The sequence below is a fragment of the Thunnus albacares genome, chromosome 23 (genome assembly GCF_914725855.1).
Source record: "Thunnus albacares chromosome 23, fThuAlb1.1, whole genome shotgun sequence".
NCBI lineage: Eukaryota > Metazoa > Chordata > Actinopteri > Scombriformes > Scombridae > Thunnus > Thunnus albacares.
Genome location: NC_058128.1, coordinates 8,770,981 through 8,787,417, shown reverse-complemented (window position 1 = coordinate 8,787,417; position 16,437 = coordinate 8,770,981). Strand labels below are relative to the sequence as shown.

Genomic DNA, 16,437 nt, shown 5'->3' with positions numbered 1-16,437 from the left:
TATATATGTCACAAATCATGCTGGTAGGCCCATCCCTTGAAATCTTATTTTCAATGAGCACAGAGAAACTTTCCATCTTCAGTAGCTGAATATGAAAACAAAGTCTGCACATACATCGTTCTGCACAAACATCCAACTGTAAGAAGAAGAAGAAGAAAAACATATTTTTGAGTGTAGGAGGACTTTCTTAATGCAACATTACAAATTCTAGATACTTAACAATTTTTTTTTATATAAACAATGTGTAAAAAGTGTTTTATCTAACCGAAACTTGCATAAAGTATCTAATTCCAGATGTGCAGCCTCAGCACTGACTTATCAGTAGCCTATAAACAAAGGCGATATGATTTAAAAAGAAAAAAAGCATAAATGTGTCATATAATCCAAAGCTTCTCCCTTGGGAGAATATTTGCACAGTTGCAGAGTTTATCTTAGCGCTTTCACACCTCTCCCTTGCAGAGCGCCTCAGTGATTATTCTCAACCTATAAGCAGAGGAGCATCAAAATCAAAACACAATATCCTCCCCTGGTATGTCTCCATGGAGCGTGTCTGACATGCCCTACGTGCTTGTGTGGTGAATAGCAATGGGACCACCGACCCACAGCTTGATCTGTGAGCTGACAGCACCCATCCCCCCACACGCCCATCTGTGCTGCTCTGCATAGGCAAGCAGTCTCGGTGCATGCAGGGACTCACGAGCACCGGCTGCACAAGAGGACACATGTGATTCACTAGCTTCATCTGCAGATCTCACAGTGCAATGTTTTTGTTTTGTTTGTTTTGTTGTTTTTTTTCATTGGTGCATTCTCAGCCTGCTGCAGGGCATACATATCCTCCTTTGTCCTCAGGATGATAATAGCAGCCTGCATCAGTTGGTTGCAATAGTTCATTATCATGTCTTCACATTAGGTTTTGCCCTCTTGTCAAGTCAAAGTGTGAGCAATGCAACTTCATGCCTGCTGTGCAGCTCGACCACATGCTTGTAAACACTCCTCCTGCAAGTTATTTATGCCTTTTTAAGATGAGGTCAGTGCTTCTTAAGATGGGTTAGTGTCACTGCTGATGGATGCCATGCATACATGCAACTTCTCTGCTTCTTACATGAATGTGAGATCATTAACATTAGAATAGACTAGATTAATCCCTCTAAAAAGCATAGTTTCAGTTTAAAATATCATCAGTGCCAGCGCTTTATGCCATTATACGACTAGATTGGTTCAGAAACTAATTGCCCTTTTGCAAAGGACAAACATGTGTTAAAAATTTAAAAAAAAACTGACTGTATTTTCAGTTGGAAATATGGGGAGTGAAACTAAGTTCTTAACTGAATCATTCTGTGTGTGGGTTTCAGTGCAAACAAAGGCTATAAGAAAGTAACGCTGCACTCATCTATCACTGTAACTTATCCGTCTGGACATTTCAAAAAAGGACTGCTAACAAAAGTGGGCTGACTGCATTACTTAAATTGCAGTGTGAGAAAGCATATAGTCTGGTGCAAGTCCAACAGCATTATGCATAGCATGAAAGCACCTGTGCAATCTAATACAACAGCTCTGCCATAAATTCTACTTTTAGGAAGCTTATACATTTTCAGTTTTTGTTGGCATTGACAGAAAGGTGATAATTCTACTTTTTGTTTAATATTAAGGTTGTAGAGGATGGTAGTGGAAGTGTACTGGAGTGCATTATATTGAAAAGTGTTAATATATTGCCCCCTTCATGTATGAACACTTTTCAATATAATGCACCCAAGTACACCACCACCGCCCACTACGACCTCAATAATAAACATAAAGTAGAATTAAAAGTATAAGCTTCGTAAAAGTAGAATTTATGGCAGAGCCGTTGTATTGGATTGCATTAGATTGCACAGGTGTTCCTAATAAAGTGCTCGGTGAGTGTATAAGCACCTTTTGTACTGTGCAGCAATACTTTCACATTATACATAATGCTTTTGTACTTTCCCCCCCGGACTGTATGCTTTCTCAAACTGCAATTTAAGTAATGCATTCAGCCAGTTTTTGTTAGCAGTCCCTTTCTTGAAATCGCCACACTGATTGGTTATAAATAGAGATGGATGAGAACAGAGCTTGTTTTTCATAGTCGTTGTTTGTAATGAAACCAACGGCTAAGACAGGAAGATTATTCAGTTAAAAGCTCACTTTCATTTTCCATGTTTCACCTGAAGATTCAGTTGGTTTTCTTCTTTTTTTTTAATGTCTGTTTCTCCTCTGCAAAGGAGCATTCGGTCTCTTAACCAATCCAGTTATGTAGTAAGACAAAAGCACTGTCATAGATAATGTTTTAAACTGACACTATGCTTTTAGGTGGATTAAACTGGCCTATTCTAATGTTATGAATCATAAGATTAATGCAAGAAGCAGAGAAGTCGTGTGTATGCGTGACATCCATCAGCAGTGACACTAACCCATCTTAAAAAGCACTGACCTCCTCTTAAAAAGGCATAAATAACTTGCAGGAGGAGTGTTTGCAGGCATGTGGTGGAGCTGCACACCAGGCATGAAGTTGCATTGCTCACACTTTGGGTTGACAGGAGAGAAAAACCTAATGTGAAGACATGATAATGATCAACTACAACCGAGTGGTGCAGGCTGCTATTATCACCCAGAGGACAAAGGAGATGTTTATGCCTTTCTTGCAACAGGCTGGGAATGCACCATGAAAAATAAAAAACTATTGCAGATGTGCAGATGAACCCATTTTAATATGTGCTATGTAACATTACAGAATAGCAAAAAAGTGACCAGCTGGAGGAGAGAAACTAAGCAGTCTGCTATAATTTATTCAGCATGAGGCAATACACTTATTTAACCTTTACAAAACTTAGAAATATATAGGTCAGATATTGACAGATCTGTGTTAAATGGCAGGAATCAGAGCCACAAATTTGTATTTTCTTCCTATAAAAGTCTATAAGTTATAACACATTCAAATTCATTATTAAACATTTTTATTTTACTTGTCTGTTCAAAATGATCCATAAAGCAATTACAAAATCTATTATCAAACGAATGAATTTCGACATTTCGGTGTTAAAGCGCCACCTCCTGACCGGATAGTATATTGTTCGCTGCGCGCTCACGCTGTACGGGAGCCGGGGGCGCGCACGTTATACACGCTCTGATTTACCCAAACAAGAAAGCGAGCCAGGGCCAGCATCATGGATGGATAATAATCCATCCACGGCCAGCATCATGGATGGATCATGCTGCACCGAAATACCGATATCATTGAAGCTACAGTAAGAGCTACTATGGATGAAGATCTAATTAGACGCTAAAAGAGGTGAGATCAATAATAAATAAACTGATATCTGCTGCTTCATGGTGGACAGTCAGTAGATGTATATGTTCAGTAAAACATCTCTATCGTTTTTTATGACTTTAACGTGTCTATGATGCGTATTGTTGACTTTATAGTAAGCTTATTGTTCCTTATCATTTTTAATTTCCTATTGTTTTTTTTCCCTGCAGGATCCCTGTAGTGTTTATATGAAGTGTTCAATCAGAATCGGAAATACTTTATTGATCCCTGAGGGGAAACTGGGTCATGTTACAGTTGCTCACTTTTCAGACTCGAAATATAAATAAGCACAGAGAATTATAAGAAAAATAGAAAATAAGAAATATGTAAAAATATCTGCATCATACTGCAATATATAACAACAGTGTAAATAATAATGTAAATAGTGTAAATAGTGTAAATATGAAATATTAGTTGAAATGTAAATGCAGTATTAATACTGTATATTTCAACTAATATTTCTTATTTCTAGTGTGTCAAGGTTTAGCCTATATAACATATTTATATCAGTATTTGCTTCTATGTTTATGATACCAGGTGTAAAAAATTATTGGTGTGATATGATTTTAATAATCAATGCTATTTCTTTCTTAGATTATCAAAACTGATCATGTAATGTGTTTAATTATCATAATCACTTCCCGTTTCAACCTATATAATATTATTTCTCATTAATTACATGCTTTTATATATTTGAGATATTTACAAAAACTTGTTTTCATTTGAGGCAGCAGACTGACAGTCAGTATCTTGACAGGAAGCTTTAAACGATCCACCTGCTGTATAAAAATAATTGAAAATACTATGCCAGAATAAATACTACATACAGTATTTTCTTCTTCTGAGTTGAAATAATTTTTGCTCATCATCTTGACTGATTGCAGACATTTGGAAATAGTTTATTTTTTAGTAATAAATAGCTCAGAAACAGCTGCTAATGACTCAGTGTTGATATCTGCATCAATCTGCTAATTTATTTTCTTGATTAATTGACTAATTGTTTGTTCTACAGATCATTAGAAAATAGTGAATAAAGCTCATCACAGTATGCTACAGCACAAGGTGACTTCAATAATAGTTTTGTTTTACAGTCCAAAACCCAAAAATATTCAATTTACTTTAATGTAAGACCAAGAAAAATGGCAAATTCTCACATCTGAGAAGCCATAATTATCAAATATTTGGCATTTTTGCTAGAAAAAATATTTCAATGATTAGTTGATTATGAAAATAGTTGGCAATTCATTTTCTTTCACTTGTCCAATCAATTAATTGACTAATTATTGCAGCTTTAATTTGTTTTAGAAGAAATTACTACAAATCAGCTCTTGGCAAAAATGTCCAATTTCAGAATATGCTTCCCCAACATTCATGACCAGTTTGCTGCAGTTTGTTTTGTGTTTGTTTGTTAGACTGGGATCCTGGTTATAACTCTGACGCTCTGATGTGTTTTATTTATAGTGGAGGAGGTGGAGAAGTGAACCTGAAGATGAGGCGTGTGTCCCGGAAGAAAGCCCTGAGCTTGGTGAAGGAGCTGGACGCCTTCCCCAAAGTGTCGGAGAGCTATGTGGAGACCTCGGCTACGGGAGGAACAGGTGGGACAGATTCTGCAAAAAAAAACACAACAGCAGTATTATGATTTTCTTACTGATGTACAGAATATGGTTGAATACTCCTCTGTTTCATCCACAGTGTCACTGATAGCTTTCGGTGCCATGGCACTTTTGGCTATCTTAGAGTTCTTTGTTTATCGAGACACTTGGATGAAGTATGAATATGAAGTTGACAAGGATTTTTCCAGGTGAGTTTTAATTCAGAGTTATTGAATATTGATTACTACAAAGAACATTTGGATTTGTACTCTCACTGCATGCTTACAGCCACAGCTTATGACTGATTGATACTGTCTTTTTCTTCATTTATAGTAAATTGAGAATAAATATCGACACTACAGTTGCCATGAAATGCCAGCGTGAGTATCCTAACCACTCGTTGACATGCATTGCAGATGTATATATATATATGCATCAGTTAATGTAGTAATTCATTGTCTGTGATGGCAGATGTCGGAGCGGATATTCTGGACCTGGCTGAGACCATGATCACGTCTAACGGCCTCCAGTACGAGCCTGTGAGTAATCCTACGTGAGGTTGCTAGTAACTGTTTATTAGTAGTAACGTAACACTGACACAAGCTTGTGAATTTTTGCAGCGCATGTTATCATTGAACCATCCAGATAGGATTTTTTATCTCTCAGGTTTTAGAGATGTTACTTTTTACAACTGTCTGTTCTCTTTGTATGTTTTTTCAGGTTACTTTTGAACTGACTCCACAACAGAGATTATGGCAAAGGTAAATAGGGTCTGCAAGTAGGAAAAGTCTTTAAATTAGCTTCTGTATACTATAAGTTCAGTGTTTTATGTCTTAATTTTAGTTTAAAAGGTCTGAAAAATGTAGTTGTTAGTTGATGTGTTGTTACTTTCTTTTTCAGTTTGTTTTGTGATTAAATTTGATCAATTTTCCATTTTAATTGACACCTTAAAAAGCCTTAAGAAGGTTTTTTTAAGGTGATAAAACTTGCAGGCACCTTGAAAAAGAAGTTTTGCTTTTTGTTGCCATAGAAAGCTCTTTAGATTTAGAGCTATGCAGAACAACTGGAGTGGGTACTTAGAGATTTCAAACGTTGTTTTTGTATTTTCTGAAACATTCAGGTGTTGGTAGCAGTTAGTGAAACTTGCATAACTGCATTCCAGGTGTAGTTTGTGTACAAATGTAGTTTTGAGCAATTTGTGCATGTTGCCAACCTGTTTTTTTTTTTGTCCTCAGGACGTTGCTTCTCATTCAGAGCAGGCTGAGAGAGGAACATGCTCTTCAGGAAGTTCTGTACAAAACTGTCCTCAAAGGATCTCCCACTGCCCTGCCGCCACGGTCAGTTTTGTTTGTACAAAAGAACTTTTCTTCTTTGTGATCACTTATTTATTGATATCACAAAAAGCAAACAAAATGCTGGACAGTTGTGCATCTAAGATTCCATGTAGACATTATGAAGCCTGTTAGATATACTGTTAATAAACCATGAATTATGTGCTCAATAATTGTGTGTGTGTGTAGGGAGGATGCTTCTATGGAGCCGCTTAATGCTTGCAGGATACACGGGCACGTCTACGTCAACAAGGTGGCAGGAAACCTGCACATCACTGTGGGAAAGTAAGAAACTGTGAATTGTGAAAAAGGCACCAACAGATATATCTGAAGGTTGTTCTGCTCTGTGTAAATAATGTCTCAGACTAGTGTCATAAAACCGCAGTCACTAGCAAGTAGTATGGAAACTTCTCCACTCAAACAATAACTGTATTCGATCCTTTTTGTACCTTGATTTAGAAAAAAATGACTATTTGTATGGTTCTGCTCGCAGCCAATCACTGCAAGTGTTCTTTGATTTAATGTAACGTATGATTGGCCCACTATGACAGCAGCTACAACCCATACAGTCTGTGGTGATAATACTTCACTGTACAGTTTTGTATAGTTATTTCATAACTTGAACACTTTCAAAATGTATTTATGTAAAAATAATTCACATGAGTGTTGAATGAAATGTATTGGTATTGGTGCTGGTATCGTAATCTTTTAAACGATACCCAGCCCAGTTTACTATCTTTATATATAATAATAATACCAGTATTTTTTCTTTTTCAGGCCTATTCACCATCCTCAGGGCCATGCCCACATTGCAGCTTTTGTGAGCCATGAGAGTATGTAAAATTTTTAGAGAATCTGTTTTTCTACTTATGCTTGAATGCTTTTCTTTGGCTTGTTTTTTTAGTGCAGCTCTTTTATAATCTGCAAATGTCTGCAGGCAAAATTATTTTGGCTGTCCTGCCAACAGTACTGCTAAATTTGATGAGAGAAAAAGCAGTTGTTTGGCGGCCAAAAATAGTATTTGTTCAGCTGAATATTGCGTATATCTTTCTCTAGGAATTTCATGTACAAAATATTGAACACATTTAAAGTTTGATTCAGATTCACATGTTGCATATCAGATATATTATTATGTGTTACTGAGGTGCTTTGTTTTTCTCCTCAGTCAGAGTTATGATGACGGATCTGTAGCCTACAAATGCAGAATATATATTTTTTCCACTTTTACTTAAAGGCCTTTCATTGAGTCTCCACAGCCTTAACTGAACCCGAGCCTCCTCTCATCGTTGCATTACAGCGTACAACTTCTCCCATCGAATAGACCATTTATCTTTTGGGGAGGAGATACCAGGCATCATCAATCCTCTGGATGGCACAGAGAAAATCACCTATAACAGTAAGTTACTGCTACTCCCACAGACAAGAGAGGATAAAACAAATGATGGAGTGTGTTTCCTCCCAAAGTGCATTTGAACAGAGTTTTCTGCAGAATTAATGAGCTGCTGGGACGTGTTGCATCATGAGTTGGCCTAAACTGTCCTCAGCTAACCTTGGATGATCACTGTTAAGTTAGGTATTATTGGGAAGAAGCTTTCTTTACAGAAAGCACTATGATGGATTTGATAGAAGTATAAAATTTCACTATTTACACTACTCCTTTCTTGTGTGTTTCTGCAACCAGACAACCAGATGTTCCAGTACTTCATCACAGTGGTGCCCACCAGACTCAACACATACAAGATATCTGCAGACACGCACCAGTTTTCCGTGACTGAGCGGGTGAGTAAAGAGTAACGCGAAGCGAGTAGAGAGATAAAGGATTTTAGAAAACGATAATAACCGCCACGCTGTCTGTTTTTCAAGGAGCGGGTGATAAACCACGCGGCAGGCAGTCACGGTGTGTCCGGCATCTTTGTGAAGTATGACACCAGCTCTCTGATGGTGACGGTCAGCGAGCAGCATATGCCGCTGTGGCAGTTCCTGGTGCGACTTTGTGGCATTATCGGGGGAATATTCTCCACCACAGGTAAATCTAGTTCACTTGAAACAATGACATTTATTTAATTTGTCTTTGTTGTAGCAGCTGAGGCTAATTTGCAGCCTCAGAGGTGCTTAAACAAATCAATATGTCTCATAAAAGTATTTTCGCAACTTACTATGTGGCATTTCTCTAAATAAAATGTTTAAATGTCTGAACTAATCTATTCATTTCTGTGTGTTCCTCCCTCTTTAAAGGCATGCTCCATGGGCTTGTTGGCGTCTGTTTTGATGTTATCTGCTGTCGCTTTAAGCTCGGAGTCTACAGACCCAGAGAGGTACCGTTATCCAAAATACTTGCTTCCTCTTGCCCAACAGACAGGCAATATTTTGCTCTATATCAGAAAAAAATGGTCTCTGTCTGTATTAGAGAACCATAAACACAATAGAGTAGGCCTAATAGACTGTACTGAATCTGTTCTAGGATGCGCCACTGAACAATCAGATGAACAACCTGAACAATCATCAGACCCCTCTGTTGGCTGACAACGCCCCTCAGGAGTAGCTGCTTTCCAGTGACCCGGGTCTCGGCCATCATCGAACTGCTGATTCTACCCGCTGACCTTTAATGGTGATGTGACAAACCATTCGAATAAACGAACAGTTCCACCAGGACAGATGGCTTAATTCAGACCATCAGAGGCTATCTCATGTTATTTATTGTTGTTTCATTTGTAAAGAGTTGTGTTTTTTAATTGCCAACATCATTATCTATGTTTTTCTACTGTAAAAGGAAAAGCTGTCTGTTAAATGTTGTGCTGTTCACTTGAATACCCATCTGTTTATTGCACTTTAGAAGAAATGTGTGCACTGTGACTGCAGTTGTATGTGTTTTTTTTAAGTGATATCTTCTTTGAATGTCATAAAGTGTTTTGTTTCTTCTGAAATCTCTTAAGCGTTCTGTTGTGTTTGCTGAAGCAGCACGTGATACTGATCTTTTTGTTGTCATTCCAACTCCATTAAAGTTTAAATACCCGCAGCAATTCAAGAAGTCTAGTGTAGTTTTGTTTCGCAGTATTAATGAGTTTGAAATCTTCAAGAAGATATGAAAGATTTGGATCTGAACAGTTGGATCTGGATAAAATGTGAAGCATGAAATGATGCCAGTCAGGCAGGTCACTGAAGGTAAATTATGAAATCACTTACGAGAATATAACATTAATGTGGTATTGGTATCAATCTCAACCTTTATCAAAAATAGTGATTACACATCCCTCAAAGTCCTGATTCTTATATGTGGACAAATATAAATATATACATCTGATATCCACATGCTTTGATTTACTCACATCCAATTTCAAAAGGTTTCTTGGTGCAGACACAGCTGATTTGTGCCCTTTTATTGGCCTACAGCGTAAATCCAACATCTTTTAAAATAGAAACTCTTTTAAAGAGGTGATACATGCCCTTGATAATAACTGCTACATTTACTGTAGAAAGTGAGCATATTGTAAACTAACGAGCTTATAACGAAGTCTGAATAGTTTGAGAATTGAGACAGATGGGATCATTTGAAGCCTGGAAATGCCTCAGAACAAAAAAGCACGACATAACTAGTAGAGTTGAAAAATTACCTAAATTCTCTGTACTGCTTCACAGTTTAAAAGATACTCCAGTGATTTAGTATTTTATCGGGGGACTTGTGAAAGAAAGATTAAGACAATGGTTAAAAAAAAAATCAAAGTAGTAGATGCAGATATATCTTGACTTTTAGTCCCTAGCATTAACCAAGCTCCAAAAATGCTGGATCTTTCATTTCCCATGACCAATGCCCAATGTCTTTCAAACTTCACGCACCCTGTCTGTAACACAGGCTTTCCGGTATAAATTTGTAGTTTCTAAACCCAATCTGAGATAACCCTGATGACATCACTGGGGTATTTTTTTTTCAAACACTGGAAAGCAGCAGCAGAAGAAACAGAATAGTAGTCCAAAAAGTGGTTTGAGGTGGCTGGTAATTGAGGTTTTGTAAAGAAACTACATGTTGAGCTTGAATGCAAGTTTAATGGACCGCACACTTGCACTTTTTCTCTTCTAGTTTATTTCAGTTTTGCCAAGCAGACTTGAATGAAGTGTTGTCAGAGCAGGGAATAGAGGTGGTCAAACATTTTGCAAACGACATTTGAAAGAATAAGATGAAGTCATTGGTTAATGTGTTGCTGTTTGTTACATACAGTAACAGTAGCTCCAGCCGTGGGTTTAGTGTACCAACAGTGCTATTCGTTTTGGTATGCTAACAGCAAAGACAGCACTTTGTTGTCAAATGGACACACATGAGAGCAAACCTCCACACGGACGACACCATTACAATAGCCCTGTAGCTCTGTATGAACAAATCTGACAAAACCACATCATCATACAGGCCAGACATTTTGGTTCATTATCCCCTTCTGAAATTAAGAGGACAGTTACCATAGTTACACCATAGATATAGGCTTTGCATAAACATTTATTTAATTTTGTCCCTTTTTCTCCCTTAAAGGCTCATCACTGTTACGCATTTGTATTCTGTCAAGAGTCAAGCCTTGCAACATATACAATACTATACACAGTTTTCTTATTGGTTTAGTAAAAACCAGACTTGCCTGTCACACTTAAACACTTTTGGTAGACTCTGTGTGGGAAGCTCTGTGGTGGAATCCTGTGAAGACACTCACCAAGCAAAAATCAACAGTCAAATACAGTTTTTGGTAAGTCTATAAGAATAATATGCAATGTTCAACTATTTACAGATCATCCAAAACTTGGGATCAAGGATGTAATGTCAGCAGGGCCTTCACCAAGTCTCTGGTCCATAACCTCGCACTCTCGTGGTCTAATAGGTCAAAGTAGGTCTTGCTAAAAGAAATAGCAATCTGCCCCTCCATCCGTAAGATATGGCGTCCCTCAAGGCTCTGTACTTGGTCCTCTAGTTTTCTCTACAGGCTTTCACTCAGTAACCTTTTTAGCAGCTACATGTACTTTGATTTTAAGTCTTGATTTCTTAGCTGCCAAAAGCTAGACAGCAAAGACATTTCTCCTCCCAAATGTAGGTAAAGTTGAAAGTCTCTCATGCAAATGGAAAACTCCATCTTATAATACAGCATAATTCAATACGCATGTTTAAATTTGACCAATCTAACCGTCCCTTCATTAGCTTCCAATTCATGCTAGGGCTGATTTTAAATGTGCCTCTAACATAAAACATGATCATACTCAGCTATAGCTGACGAACTTTATGACCCTTTCGTTATACCGAGGCCTGCCTCAAGAACTAGAAGAAATCCTGAGGCAAATCCCGACTGGTCCGCTGCTGTCTTCTGGGGCTGTTTGGGCCATTCCTTGGATTTTAGATTTATTCCATTAGCTTTGGGCCTATTATAATCCTGTTGTTGGATTATAACCACACTGTATGTGGCATTTTTTCTACTTGATGGTAAATTGTAATTGCCATTTTCTTACCTATAGCTCCAATTTCACCCCCAGCTGTCCGAGAAAGGGGTGATCTCTCTTTAAAATGCTTTTTGAGGTTCATCCCTTATATACCAACATTTTTTTTGGGGGGTTGTCTTTTTAGAAAACTTGGGCTTGGTGGGGGATCTGTTGAGAGACACTGTATATGATACTGGGCTATACAAATAAACTTGACTCTGATGTACTCTTATTTATATATAATACACTGCCAAGGTCTACCACATATATCAGACTAGCCTTTGACGCAAGTATAAAGATGTAAAAGTAGTAAACTTAGTTTCAGTACAAACTGCTGTACAAACAGGCAAAAAGTGGATGAGCATTCAAACAAACAAGGTTTGTTCAGAGACATACTGACGTTATCATTTGTGATAGTAAATAAGTAACAACCTCAACAACACGAAAGATGGCATATTTGTATGTTTCGGTACCTGTAGTATCATGTGTGGTCAGAATTTCGCTTTAATACTAGTCAAGTGCTGTCTCAGTAATCTGTGGACTGACCTTGAGACAAATAACCACCAGTTAGGTTTTGTGTGTCATCTTAAAAAGGCAGTAGATACACGTAATGCAAGACATACAGATATCCAAATCACCTGCGTATTAAAGAGAGGACTTGGATATCCCCACAGTAAAAAACAGAGAACCAAAATAATCTTATAGAAATTGTCCTCCACTGAAGCACTGTCATATTTCAAGTATGAAAAGAAATCATCACAAGGCAAGGCAATGTACCTAGATTCAAGAGGATGGAAACGGTGATGTGGAAAAGAAAATGAAAGTCACACAAAAGGCTTATTGTTGCATATATAATTGGCCACTTTGAGAAGAAAACAGTGGGTACAAAAATGAATGACAACACTTTTCTTTTTTTTTTTGGACGGGGTTTGGTGACTGAACAGTGCAGGTACTGATGAGATTTCCAAACTAAACAAATAATTCATGGCTAGTAGACCTCTTTTTTTTCCGTTCCGAGTGCTTCACTCAAGCGCAGCCCCTGCCTGCTTGTCCACACTAGAGGAGGATTTGGGGTGTCCTTCGTCGATGGTCAGAGTCTCAGATGTTACTTTCTGCCGACAGCAGAGGGTGAGGGGCTGCTGTCTCTGGCTTGAAGCGGTGAGGAAGACTCAGTTGGTTAAGGTGCTGGATGCGCGGAAGTAGGACAGGAACTTGAAACAGAGGCTGACCACAAAGTACCAGATGTTTCTGGCCATCTGGGAGCGGGCGATGAACACTCTCCAGATGAAAACGACCAACAGCGTGTTGAAGGTGTAGCGGATGTTCCTCAGTCTGGGAAAGAGGAAAGAGAGAGGAGGTATGAATGAGAAAATAATGTAAAGGTTTAAAAATATATAATACTAATACTAATATTACTAATAATAATAATAATAAACATTAAACGAAGGTAATTCTACATGCATGCCCTTACAATAAAACTTAAAAGGTGTACATGATTACATACAGCACAGCTTATGAATACGTTTGTGCTTTCAGTTATATTATGAATCCTGAACACACCTTTTCTTATCTTAACAGTGAGTTTAATAATGATTTTAAGTAGTTATTGATCGATCCACAGAAAACTAATCAGCAAATAGTTTGATTATCAAGTAACCGTTTCTGTAATTTTTTAAGCAAAAATGCCAAAAAATTACTTGTTTCAGCTTTTATGCATCATACATGATAGTAAACTGAATCTCTTTGGATTTTGGACTACTGATCGGACAAAAGGAGACATTTGAAGACACCACCATGGGTTCCAAGAAATTATAATGAGCAGTTTTCTCCTTTTTCTGACATTTTATAAACAAAGTGATAAAAAAATGAAAATGATAAATGGTTAAACGTAAAAGTTTACTTTTCTAGTATCTATCTTGCCTGTTGGACAGAATAATATAAAGGAGGATCATCTATAAAAACATAAGGGGAACCAATTCAATGTTGCATTAAAATAACAAAAAAGCAAATGTTTTTTTATTTTAAGATATATATGGGTAATGTAGAAATTGCAAAGATGGTTAGGACTTCATTCATAAAAATACATTCTCTGGTGTCTGATGGTGTCATTAAAACACCCAGAACTGTCATATTGACTGATTGATTTTTTTTTTTTTACTAAAAAAAGTTAGAACTAGGAGGTTGTTCCCAAAACATTGTTGGTTGGTATACAGACTGACCACTTAAATCCTGTATTTATGTTGCATTCTGTGTTGACTTACTTCCTCAGATGCTGCCTGGCAGCAGGAATGTCAGACATGTCTTCATTCAGGACGTACTTCTTGGTGCCGATGCAATAATTCTCAATGTACTCTGGCCAGTTCAGCTGGCGCACATCAAAGTTAAATGTCTGCAAGACAGAAAAGATAGTTAAAAGCCTGTTGGAACAAAGGCCAAACCAAAGCTACAGTTATTTACAAAAAAAAACAAACAAATGTGAAATTCCTCTTTCACTCACTAGATGGAGCAATAGTCTCACTGATAGTATTATAAAGTAGTATGGAGAGCTGCCTGCTCTCTCAACCTTAGGGTTAAATAAATAGTAGAAGCAAATATTTCTTCAGTGTTGGAACAAGAAGCAAACCACACCTTAAAAACAATCCATTGTGTACTTGGAACAGAGTGTTTTTATGGTGTGGTTGTACTACTTTTACCATGCATTCAAAATTTTACTCAAGTAAGTACAGTATTATCAGTATGTACTGGTGTATTTACTTGTAAGCCAATGTGGAACCAATTTGAACTACTTTATATATTACTGCATAGTTTTATCTGTGCAATTAACCATATTTTACCAGATGACCATATCCTTTGTATAAAAAAATCTTAATCTACAAAGAAACTAGTAACTATTGCTGTCCAATAATTGTAGTGAAGTATAAGGATTCAGTACAAGTGGTTCAAAATTGTACTTAAGTATAGTACTTGGGTAAATGTAGGTATTTTTGCCACTGTATTCCTCCACAGAGGATCAGTTAGGTAAAAGATGTGTTTACAATGATCATTCAGATAGTGTCACATGAAAAGTATAAGCAAATATACTCATCCACATGTCTAACGTGACAATCTGGTACCTAAAAGTAAGATTAGGAAATACATTATTTGAATCCCACCTTCCTGTCCTCAGGGGTTAGCTGGCTCATCAGCATGGTCATATTCTCAGAGTTCCACTCCCAGTCCTGACTGCTGAAATACTCCAGCAGGCCAATGGCCTTGTGAAGGCGATTAAAGATACGCATCATCCTAGAGGGAGAGGGGGAGGGGGAGGTCAGAGGTTGCAGCGCACACTGGAACTTTTCTTTAGATTTCAATTACAGCAGACAGCTGCGGGTTCTTACTGCGGCTTCTGTCCAGAGAGACGCAGGAAGAGGTCATAGATGAGGGCAGGGAACTTGTGGCTGACCAGGATCCAGTACTGGTTGATCAGGTAGTTGGAGGTGATGTTAGCATTGGGCCTGCGGAAGGCCTGCTCCAAGGGGTTCCTCTTGAAGGAGGACATCACATGATGCTCTGCAAAAGATGAATGGTTGAGGGGATGGATTAGACAAGTATTTTCCTCTGAGACAAAGGAGAAAAGAAAAACAACATCCTGTTTTAAAAGAATTTCTGGTCAACTAGCCTTGCTCTAAAAGTCAGTGGTAAAAAAAACATCCTTTAAAAGCAGATTCACATAGTCTTGGTTACCCACAACCACCAACGTTGATATAGATTGCTTTTTGTACATGAGGATCATGACTTTCAGAAACCGTGGCTGGCTTAATCATAACATGATTTTCAGCTCTGGTTCTCGGAGGAATATCAGGCAGAAGAGCAGTCACAGAATGATTTCCCCCACTGGGCAGCACAGCCGGCCCCCTCCTCCCAGAATCCAGCAGCAGCAGCAGCCATCCAAAGATACAGAGAGGAGCCATGTGACTACAGGCATTACATCACACACGGCACGCAAACTAGGCCTTGCACGGTGTGTTTCCATGGCAACAGATATGTAGTGGTTGCAGGGGGCAAGATGACCAGATCCGAGATGACAGCCAGCTGTGGTCCGGCTTCTTGAAGCCTTGTTCGGAGTGTTGCTGCTAACCTTGAGATGCCCTCTGAGGTTTGGGACAGTTGCAATAAAAAATAATAATTTAAAAAAAAGGAAAAAAAAAAAAAAAAAAACTGGGCCAGAGTACCCACAATTCTTTGCTGGATCCTCTTCCTTTACTAGTCTCTTTTATTTCACATTCAGGGAGAAATAGGCTACACATGCAGTGCATCTTTTGTCGTTTGTCTCCTCTGATGCTTGTGTTTTAGATTAGCTTCATTCCTGACTCTCATTTAGGCCGGTGAGATTAGAGCACACAGTTCCTCTTTCATAACAAGTGAAAACGCAGTGATGAGACCTAATCCTGCTACGAGCCATCTGGTAGCAATTTCCTCGGTGAAGGGAGCATGTTTGCTAATCTGAGAGGAAACGGGAGAGAGAGAGAGGGTCTCTTGTTATCCTGACATCCACAGCCCTCTAATCCCCGACCGCTGGGATGGAAACAATGAGAGTTTTTCACTCTTCGTGTGTAATTTCATCGCATCTATCGTGACCTCAGAATAAGAGCTGACAAATAATGGAGGCTCTGAACACTATTACCAGTTCATATCCATAATGTACATATTGTTGGATATCTCTAAAATGAAGGGAGATATTTAAACACTATTAAAGTATATT

At 38.1% G+C, this 16,437-nt stretch overlaps 2 protein-coding genes across 4 annotated transcripts in view; one reads left to right on the top strand and one right to left on the bottom strand.

Annotated features, from left to right (window-relative positions):
- Positions 1-2,995: 2,995 nt before the first annotated feature.
- On the top strand, positions 2,996-9,268 carry LOC122975124 (endoplasmic reticulum-Golgi intermediate compartment protein 2-like). Its single transcript, XM_044343354.1, has 14 exons — positions 2,996-3,307; positions 4,787-4,920; positions 5,018-5,126; positions 5,251-5,297; positions 5,389-5,456; positions 5,638-5,678; positions 6,153-6,254; positions 6,438-6,533; positions 7,026-7,081; positions 7,546-7,644; positions 7,930-8,027; positions 8,112-8,274; positions 8,484-8,563; positions 8,710-9,268. Exons 2-14 carry the CDS (start codon positions 4,815-4,817, stop codon positions 8,788-8,790), a joined length of 1,146 nt encoding a protein of 381 aa, XP_044199289.1. The 5' UTR covers positions 2,996-3,307; positions 4,787-4,814; the 3' UTR covers positions 8,791-9,268.
- A 3,265-nt stretch (positions 9,269-12,533) lies between these two features.
- si:dkey-97m3.1 (fatty acyl-CoA reductase 1) overlaps positions 12,534-16,437 on the bottom strand; it is a 58,075-nt gene continuing 54,171 nt past the window's right edge. For all 3 annotated transcript variants that reach the window (XM_044343190.1, XM_044343191.1, XM_044343189.1), the window contains 4 exons: positions 15,074-15,245; positions 14,849-14,978; positions 13,958-14,085; positions 12,534-13,028 (listed from right to left, as the gene is read on the bottom strand). In XM_044343190.1, coding sequence (XP_044199125.1) covers positions 12,866-13,028; positions 13,958-14,085; positions 14,849-14,978; positions 15,074-15,245 — 593 coding nt within the window. In that variant the 3' untranslated portion in view covers positions 12,534-12,865. The remainder of the gene's footprint in view (positions 13,029-13,957; positions 14,086-14,848; positions 14,979-15,073; positions 15,246-16,437) is intronic.

Excerpts from the sequence above, each read along its gene's own strand:
- LOC122975124 (XM_044343354.1), top strand. The coding sequence starts at position 4,815 with ATGAGGCGTGTGTCCCGGAAGAAAGCCCTGAGCTTGGTGAAGGAGCTG. Across the intron at positions 4,921-5,017 it reads CTCGGCTACGGGAGGAACAG|TGTCACTGATAGCTTTCGGT; the intron begins GTGGGACAGATT and ends TTTCATCCACAG. Across the intron at positions 5,298-5,388 it reads AGTTGCCATGAAATGCCAGC|ATGTCGGAGCGGATATTCTG; the intron begins GTGAGTATCCTA and ends CTGTGATGGCAG.